The following is a 10,506-nucleotide window of genomic DNA, read 5'->3' on the forward strand; positions in this document are numbered from 1 at the left end:
AGACTTAAAATTGAACAAGCAAACAAAAACAGAAACAGACCACAAATACAGAGAAAAAACTGACAGTTGCCAGAGAGGAAGAAGGTGTGCAGGAAGGTGGGTAGGTGATACAAGTGAATGGATTAAGTACAGACCTCCAATTATAAAATAAATAAGTGGCAGGGATGAAAGAGCAGCCTGGAGAATGTAATCAGTAATATTATAATAACTTTGTATGGTGACAAATGGCAACTACACTGACCATGGTGAGCATTTTGTAATGTATGTAATTGCCAAATCACTTTGTTGCTCTTGGACACCTGAAACTAATACAATATTGTATGTCAGTTATACATCTATGAAAAAAAAAATCCTGATTGCTAGAAATAAAGCATGAAGATAAAAGTAACGATAGCAGTAACAGAAATGTTGAATTACGAACTGCAGTAACAGAAATGTTGAATTACGAACTTCAGTAACAGAAGAAAACGCTTCCAACAATCATGAATATGTTCACATTTTATAGGTAAGGTTATTGTCATTCAAAGGGTAACATACTAACCCAATGGCTGTGGGAAAGAAAGAAGAGAAACTCAAAAGAACTTCCCAGTTTGCTAATTTAGAATTAGCTAATTGTATTATTGAGCAGAAAATACCAGAATGCAGGCAGGTAGACTGCAAGAGGATACAAAGCCATAGTGGGTTCTCAGCCTCTAATTATCTGGAATTAAAGGCACAGTTTTTATACATCATGCTGCTTTTAGTAAATAGACCACAGGTATTCAATTTGCATTGGTAATGACAGTCAGCTACTCCAACTTCTGTTTTTCCTAACTCTTCATCAGCACCTCCTGTGGTTGCCCTTGGCAGGGCACACAGATCGTTAGTCGCAACACACCCAGGTTAAATTCAGTTCAGCTTCCCCACAGAACACATTAGGGTAGTAGGTCTACAGATAAACCGGCATTTGTCTGATGCGGAACACCGTGCTTTTAATCAGTAAGTTATGGAATAGAATTATACATTGGAGTAATAAGATAATATTCGATCAACATACAGTCTATTTCCATCTAGAAGAATTGAGTTTCCTATACCCCAGTATGGAATGAATGGAAGGCCATTCCAGCCCAGAGTTAGCATGAGCAAGGGTGGGGACAGTGGGAAGGTGAATGTCGAACACAGATGCCTAGCTGTTCTTTTATTCTAGCTTTCCGTCAAGATATAGTCTTTCCAGAATCTTCTACAAAACAGGTTTTTTTCTTTGTTTTTCTTTTTTTCCTAACGTCACTGAGGTTGCTTCTAATTCTGCCTGCTCAGAAAATGAGCAGAGAACTATTTACTCAGGGACAATTAAGGCTGCTGATGCTAATGATTAGAGCCAATAAAATTATTCTTGCCTCAGATTTCTAAAACAGATTACTTTTGTCTGCTCTGAAAAGGTGAGCAAGTACCTGCTTGGGAAATATAAGAATATATGAAAAAATCATATATGACATTTAGAGTAGAAGAGATATATTTACATAGTGGCAATAGTAAGGCCACGAATATCATATAATATATAGCCTTGGTAAATTGTAGATCAAGTATGCTTTATTGTTCTTTTCCATACAAGTCTAAATAATCTTAGTACTTATACATTTTAGAATCAGCTTTTAATTCTGTGAACATGGGGATTTGCAACAGATTACATTGAATGCACACATCGATTCGGAAAGGTTGGTTTTATTTGTAATATTGTGTCCTAATCACACACATGGTATAGCTCTTAATGTCTTTAATGAAGTCTAAATAAGCTAAACTAATATAAAACTTCAATAAAGTGTTCTGCATATAGGTCTTTCATATCCTTTGTTAGATTTATTTCTAGCTTCCTTATAGCTTTCTTAATTAACTCTAGTTAGTTTTTTACCATTAAGAATAATATACGCTATAGTGGTGGTGGTGTTTGTTTAACGTACCCTTAATCAGTTGGAGAAAGCACATTTCCACTTATTCACTGAGAGTTTTTGTTTTTGTTGTATTTTCGTTTTGTTTTGTTTTGCTTTGTTTCATTGTGTTTATCGTGTATGGATACTGCATTCTATTTCTTGGTTTTTCTGTATGTGTCCAGATGATTATTTGTGTTTGTCCATCCGTTAATTCATTAACCTTGTGAATAATTTTTATGCTTTTTGAAATGTCTTTCCTCGTTTCTTCCTTTGTATCTTCCTTCCTTCTTCCCTTTGTTTCTTCCTGCCCTTAATGCTAAATGAAGCAAGCATGTAACTAAATTGATAAAGATAGTTTTTTGGGGTTTTTATTTGTTTGTTTGTTTTTATCACACCAGTGAAATGTGTTTGCTATCATTTTGTTTAGGCGGTTTACATGTAAAATATCTCATGAGTGAGAAAGTCTGGTATTGATATCGACAGGTCACAAGCCACAGAAAACAAGCTTTCAGTATTTCATCCTTCTGTTTCCTGGGAAAAAAGATGTATAGGACTGAAATTACCTGTTTCTTTAACTTTAGGTAAAATAATCTGGACCTGAATTTTTTTCTCTTTAGAAAATTATGTTTTAAATGGAATTTGATATTGTTTGACTACTGTAGTACTCCTCAGATTTCCTGTTCCTTTGAGAGCCTCCTTTGGCATTTTGTATTCCATCCACATTCTTACTAGTTTTAGTATCTTCTATACATATGTCTGTGTATATCCATACCCCCTTTTATCTAATATGCCTTCTCATATTCTCTTTGATAAATTGATAAGTTTATCTAGATTTTATGTCTCTTGCTTTAGTAATCCTTTTTAAAATTAGTCTATTTTAAATAACTTTAATTTTGGATTTTTAAAAAAATAACAGAAACATCAGCAATATAAATATATACATATATATTTAATTTTCCTATTATTAATTCTGCATTTATAGCTTGGTTTGTGTAAAATAAACCAAACATTCACCTTTTCCTTACATCTTAGGATTAATAAACCTACTGAAAAATGGGAAGACTGTGATTAAGACCTACTTTAAAGTGTTAACTATAATATTTTGATATCCACCAGAGTTATATATTAATTCTATGATAAGTTCTGATTTCAATTATTTCTCCACAAGTATGACTTAACATCACACACTGCATGCATTTTTTTCTGTAAGAAGAAAATTATTCTTTGCACAAAACAATGGCACTTTTTAATTTTTTCCAAGTTTATTTAAATTTGAAAATTCAGACTTGTTAAAGATTATGTAATTTTTTTTTTACCAACTGCTATGCTTTTCTTAGATTAATGATGAAACCGATTGTTCATCCCTTAGACTCTGACAACATACAATGAACTCTGACAACTTTCTCCCACTCCAGTTCCTGAATAACATATAATTTCCTTGATATGATAAAATATCATTTTAGCATTCATGTCATGCCTTGGTGTTCATTTTTCATTTTTCTGTAAGTTAATGAGTTCTAGCAGAGTGCCATCATAAAGTTGTCTTTTGCCAAAAGTCCTGTTGCAGCATATGGAGCTGGTGACAAGCTACAGTATTAAGGAGATTTGTTTTAAACCAAGCCTCTAAAGTGTGCACTGAAATACTAAATATATCCCTGTGTGTTTTGCAGACAATCCTGGTTTGCTGAGCCATGTCACAGTGGGTATTAGAATTTTGGATGTCAATGACAATCCACCCGAACTTGCCAGGGAATATGATATTGTTGTCTGTGAAAATTCAAAGCCTGGCCAGGTAAGTTAATTGTTTCCTTCCTATCACTGGAATGGAAGGAAAAAAAAAAGCAGCTCTATTTCTATTATTTTTTGGGTATAATCCTCAAAATCCCTCAATGTTATTTTTGTGCTCAGTGAAAATAATTTTATAAAGCTTTAAGTACAAAATACGTATTTTTGAGACTCATTGAAAGTAGATTTTCCCCAGAACACAAATGTAAATCAAAAAATGAACTCATTCATACATACATTCATCATACCAATGTAATTATATCGAATGCTTTGTGAGAAGCCCTGTATTAAATGAGGAGGAAACTGTGAACTTCCCCATCCTAATGAAGCTTCGAAGTGGGATTATGGAGAAGGGACTGGTTGGTCCATTTTGGAGGGCCTGTAGGAGTGACGGGTGAGTGACCATTGAGTGACACTGGTACTAAAAGGTGATTAGGTTGGAACAATATGAAGAGTGTGTTATGTATTAAGAAAGTGGGGACAGTGGAAGAAACAGAGAAGAGCTTGAACATGGGTCATGAGTTTGGATGTAGCATGGCAGCTAGCTAAAGGAGCATGGCAAATCTGAAGGAAGACCATTGCAGCTGTGGCACATAAAGCAAGGAGCAGTCTGGAAGGGGATACACATTTGTTTTGTTTTTGTTTTTGTTTTCTGTGGTATAACAAATTACACAAACTTAGCAGCTTAAAACAACACTTATTTGGGATCCCGGAGTTTCTGTAGGTCAGATGTCTGCTCATGGCTTAGTTTGATCTTTGCAGGGGTCTCACAAGACTGTAATCAAGGTTTCTATCAGGATCGTGTTCTTCGCTGAGGCTTGAGATCTCTTCTAAGCACACCTGGTTATTGGCAGCATTAGGTTACCTTCAGCTATAGACCTCAGAGCTTCAGGATTTTCCTCATCTTTTCAATGTTCCCTGGAGTGTCAACATGCCACCCACAGTTTCTTGCTGTATGTGTGGGCGTCTCCAATGTAGCTACTTACTTCATCAAACAAGTAAGGAGAGATCTGTAAAGTCTGTTAGCAAACAGTCTCATATAGTGTAATGTAATGTCATCAGGTGAATGATGTATCAACACTTTTGCCATATTCTATTGGTCAGAAGCAAATCACAGGTCACATCCAGACTTAACAGAGAAAGGACTACATGGAGGCATGGATTCCATGAGGAGCAGTCTAAAGTCTGTCTGTCACAGGTGAATCTAGAGAGGTAGAAAAGGTCTAGGTCCATCTGAGTGAGATGGTCCCTTTTACTGTCTTTGGTAAACCAGGCTGAATATATCAGCCAAATTTTTTTTTCTTTTTTCTTTTTCTTTCTTTCTTTCTTTCTTTCTTTCTTTCTTTCTTTCTTTCTTTCTTCCTTCTTTCTTTCTTTCTTTCATTCTCTTTCTTTCTTTCTGTCTTTCTTTCTTTCCTTTCTTTCTTTCTTTCATTCTCTTTCTTTCTTTCTGTCTTTCTTTCTTTCTTTCTTTTTTCAAAAATTTAGAGGGCGAAGGGGCAGAGGGAGAGACAGACAGAAAAACAGAAATGTCAAGCAGAACTTGGCATGGAGCCCAACATGGGGCTCAATCTCACAACTCTGAGATCATAACCTGAGCCAAAATCAAGAGTCAGATGCTTAAACGACTGAGCCACCTAAGCACCCCCTTCCAAAACTACTTTATATCATTTTAAAGTTTGTCCTAAAATTATAGTACTGAGAAGCATTGTCTGTGTATTTTTATAGAACGGACAACTGATAGTGTGCTAAGATAATCATTGATTATGCTTTAACACCCTCTGAGGAGATATTTGTGTATATATAAATGGACAACTTTTTTTTTTCATAAAGTTGTTTTCATATTCATTGCCCACAAGAAAATTAGAAAATATAAGGAAAAGTGGATGAAAATTATATCTGAAAGCATTTACAGAATTATATTATATTATAATACTAGAAGTTATAGTATATAACAATATATTGTTGTATTATATATTACATAATATTAATATACATAATATATATAAATATTATGTAATATATTAAGATGATCACTTCAGATGCTTAAACATTTTTCTTTATCACCATTTCAAAAGCAACAAGGAATTTTTCAGTACAGATATATAATGATTTATTTACCAGAATCTATTTCAATTGTGTCAGAAATGGATGCATACATCCTAAAATTATTTTCTTAACATATATTATAAAGTGGAGCATCCACTCTTGGTTTCAGCTGGGGTCAGGATCCCAGGGTGGTGGGATCGAGCCTCTAGACGGGATCTGCAATAAGCATGGAGTCTGCTTGGGACTCTTTCCCTCTTTGTCTCCCGCCCCCTCTGTTCCTCACCCTCTCCCCCAACCCCTGCTTGCCTGTGCACACACAGATGCTCATGCTCTCTCTCTTTCTCAAATTAATAAATAAAATCTTAAAAAAAAGTAAGATAAAACCCAGGAGACAATGGAAAGATAATTCCCAACAATTGCTAGATAATAACTGACAACCATGAATTCTTTTTTCTACTAAAATATCCCTCAAAAACAAGACCAGAAAATCTCAGAACTAGGCCAACTTACCATAAGAAACACTCTATAGCTTTTATTGGGTAAAAAAGAAAAATAATTATACTGGCATCTTGGAGTCATAAAAACCTTCAAAACAAACACAATAAATATATTCATAAAAACTTAATAATTGATGAATAAACAGAATAGACATCATATACTTGGCAACAAGAGATGGTAAGTGAGAAAGACAAATGAAGTTAAGATATTCTAAACTCCTTAAATTTTGGTTCCTTTAAATTTGAGAAATTTGGCCTCTTAAAATTTGAGAAATTGATAAACTACTAATTTATAATAGATTTTATATGTCCAGAATACATACTATAACCTCTAGATCAACTAGTAAAAATGGTAAAAAAAAAAAATGTAACTAATAAGCTAGTAGAAATTGTAATTAAAAAGTCTTAATCCTGGGGCACCTAGGTGGTTCAGTCAGTTAAGCGTCTGCCTTCAACTCAAGTCAAGGTCCCAGGGTCCTGGGATCAAGCCCAGAGTCTGGCTTTCCACTCAGTAAAGGGTCTGTTTCTCCATTTCCCTCTGTCCCTCTCCACCAATTGTGCTCTCTCTCTCTCAAATAAATACAATAAGAAATCTTAAAAAAAATAATAAATAAAAATAGTTAATCCTAAAGAAGGCAAGGTTTAGATTTCTATTTCTTGATCTTAACTGTCTTCATGAAAATGTTTGTTCACTTTAACATAATTATATACTTAGAAACCTGTTGCATATGGTTTTATCCCACTGGAGTATGTTTTACAGTAAAAAAGCTTTTCATATAGGAGCAATTTTCAAGGATTCTAGAGGGACCATTTCAAAACTAAGATAAATCCTAATAAAATATGAAGTTTATAACCAATAGTAATTCCAAAATATTTTTATACAAGGTGTAAAATAGGGGCGCTTGGGTGGCTCAGTCAGTTAAGTGTCTGCCTTCAGGTCAGGTCATGATCTCAGGGTCCTGGGATCGAGCCCCAAGTGGGGCTTCCTGCTCAGTGAGGAGTCCACTCCTCCCTCCTCCTCCGCCCCCCCACCACTGGTGCATGTGTGCTCACTCTCTCAAATAAATAAATGAAATCTTTAAAAAAATGAGGTATAAAATAAACATAATAAAGGAAAAGAGTTTGAAAGAAAATATATGTAAAAATATACCAAATAATTACTTAAATAATTGCTATATACATACTTACCTATCTACACACACACACACACACACACACGTGCACATTTCATGAAAGGAATGTTACTAGATATAAAGAAGCACATTCATTGTGATAAAAACAGTTTATGCACCAGGTAGAAATGACAATTTTAAATTTATATATACTTATCAATGTTGCCTCAAAATGAACAAAGGAAAAAATGGTAGAAATAATAAAAAATAGACTAGCCCATTATTGTATTGGGAGTTTTAGTATGTTTTTACCAGAAACTGATAGAATAATTGTATACATTTTTGGTAAAGATATTGATAATTGAACACCACAATTAACAAATTTACTCTTTGATAAATATAGAATAATGCACTGAACAACTTCAGATCACACATTCTTCTGAAACTTACAGAAAATATTGACCAAAAATTTACTGTCTGCAGAGCCACAAAGCAAGTTTTAATAATTTGCAAAGGATTGGCCTCATTATTTTCTGTATGACAAAGAAATAAATAAATAAAGCTAGATACTAATTCAAAAGTATTGCTAGGGGGAAAAAGGTATTACTAGAAAAAAAATCCATTGGAAATCGGGGCAACTCTAGATAAACTAAGAATCTCTTAAGTAATAAAAATTAAAAATATTTAAATGGAATGATAGTGAAAATACACTGTATTAAAAAGTACAAAAGGGAAAATCTGTTTTCTACTCTTTTTATGGTGAAGCATAGCTTTAATATCAAAATCTGACAAGGATATAATCCCTCACAGAATCTTTGTTTCTTTGGTCTGTAGGTTATTCAGATAATTCAAAATTGGATCATTTGAAATGGATACAAAGATTTAAAAATCCAAACATAAGCTAATGATTGCATCAGCCATTTTTAGATGTTTTCTTTTTAGGTAATATATTTCTCTTCTACTTTCTTTCTTTCTTTCTTTCTCTCTCTCTCTTTTTTTTTTTTTTTACTTCAAGGTAATTTCAAAATTTATAGGATAAGGTGAGAGGCTGTATTGGGAGCAATTCATTCTTGCTAGTCCTAGCCACCTTTGCAGGTGAAAGCATTGAAAATTTGGGCAAATAATACTCAGTCCTTGCTCTTGGATCAATTGATTTTTGTCCTATGAGTGTGAAAATGTACTCCCAAATCTAAAACACTGGTGTTAATTTTCTAGATTGAACTCTCTCCATATTGGCCAGTGACCTTGACTTTTTCCATTGACCTCCCATTATGTTCCTTCTTCCTCTTGATCATGGGAAAGCTTATCCAGGCACTCTCTCAGGGTTATGCTCTCCTGTCAGGGCCAACTTGCTAGCCTGGGTCCTTCTGTTTTACCCTCCACGCTGACCACCTAAGCTCCATAGCATGTCTAAGAAATGATTTATGTGACATTGACAAAATGCTTTCTTCATCTCTAAAATAAAGAAAATTGTCAGAATTTCAGGGCCCTTCTACGCCTGAATTTCTATGAGCATATGACTAGATGAGTCTCAAATTCCTTTAAAGATGGGTTACCTTATTCTCCTCGCATGGGAAGCCATTCCATTTTTTAGAGAAGGCTAACTCTGTGACAAAAATGTATCTTTATCTTCTGGGTCCCATTAACCCTTTACATAGTATTTTTCTTTTCTTCAAAGAACTGTCATTGTTCTCCGAAAGCAATCACTAGACTTAACACCCCTAAGATCTGATGTAGATTGATTTATTTATGTGATTATGGTTATTTTCCTCAAAAAATTATATGCATAGTTAGCATCATTGTCATTAACATTGTATGATTTTAGATGTCACATTAAGATTCTCAGGCTCTTTATATTGCTTAAGTATCTGTTCGTCTAAACATTTGTTTCAGCAAAATGAATTAAAATGTTTTACTGAGGGAATGAAAAGTCATTTGAAACTATTGTTTATTGCACCATTAATTAAACAAACCATTGCCAAGCTGTGTGGTCAATTTGTATTTAACCTATTACAAGGGAAATGGTCTGAATCTTTCTATTGTTTAATTTTGCCGCCTTCGAGTCATTTAACCTTGTATTTGTAGCATTTCTGGAGAAACTTTGTGTGTTTTGATGCAGAGTAGGAATAGGGAATTCTATTTAAATAATGATTTGTGAAATAGGTTTTCTGAAGCATATTTGTATCGCCCAGCTGTACAGTGGCTCCTCTTTCTATAACAATTGCTTTTAGAATTACAGACATTTTTATTATGGATGCTGTGCTCTAAACATAACAGCATGTGGCCATGGCAGAGAGACGTGTCTTTTGTGACGCAGAGGTTTAAACCACATATAACAGCAGAGTTCATGTTGAATCAGGTATCAATAGGCCTGAATTGCAACAATGTATTTGTCTGAGTTAATGTATTTTCCTGTTCTGAAAAAAAAATCTTTTAAGTACCTTGCATGAAAGAAATATTAAGAAAATCATGCATGCATGAAATTTGAAGTCAGTTCCCAAAGTAAAGCGAATTCATAATACATGAGATGGGTCTATACATGGAAACTGAAATATAAATAATGGGAATGCTTCCATCTTATTTATATTGGCTTCCCCCCCACCCCGCCTCCCATGTATGTGTGTGTGTATGTGCGTGTGTTTCAATACAAAGTAAGCTTAGGAAACATAGCATATATTTAAAAAATTGTATTACCTAACACCAGCCTACCTCCATCACGTCTAATTATTAACAATATAACTTTGTATGAAAAAAGTACCTAGATCAGTAGAGATTTTACTCCAAGATTTTACAAAGATCAATTCATTGAAACAACAGAAGTTAGTATTATTATTAAATAAATTTATGATCCCATTTGAGAGTATATTATAAAGCAAATTCATTGATTAATTTGAAGATGATACAGTGTACTCCATAGAATATTCTTTTAATTTAAATGTTTAGTTAGGACTAGCTCATTTACCCAACAGAAGACTACATTATTTGTATAAATCTGTGAAACTGACTAGTTTGATGCTTTCCCCCTTTATTTATTTTTTTATGATTTTATTTATTTATTTGTTAGAGAGAGAGTGTGTGTACAAGCAGGGGGAGCGGCTAGGGAGTGGGAGAAGCAGGCTCCCACTGAGCAGAGACCCCTGGGGTTCCATCCCAGGA

General features: G+C 34.1%; 1 protein-coding gene across 4 annotated transcripts in view; it reads left to right on the top strand.

The window, feature by feature from the left end:
* Positions 1–10,506, top strand: part of CDH18 (cadherin 18) — a 478,586-nt gene that overhangs the window by 437,407 nt on the left and 30,673 nt on the right. For all 4 annotated transcript variants that reach the window (XM_019802760.2, XM_034657069.1, XM_034657070.1 and 1 more), the window contains one exon: positions 3,578–3,699. In XM_019802760.2, coding sequence (XP_019658319.1) covers positions 3,578–3,699 — 122 coding nt within the window. The remainder of the gene's footprint in view (positions 1–3,577; positions 3,700–10,506) is intronic.

This window comes from Ailuropoda melanoleuca, chromosome 3, assembly GCF_002007445.2.
Source record: "Ailuropoda melanoleuca isolate Jingjing chromosome 3, ASM200744v2, whole genome shotgun sequence".
In the NCBI taxonomy this organism is placed as follows: domain Eukaryota; kingdom Metazoa; phylum Chordata; class Mammalia; order Carnivora; family Ursidae; genus Ailuropoda; species Ailuropoda melanoleuca.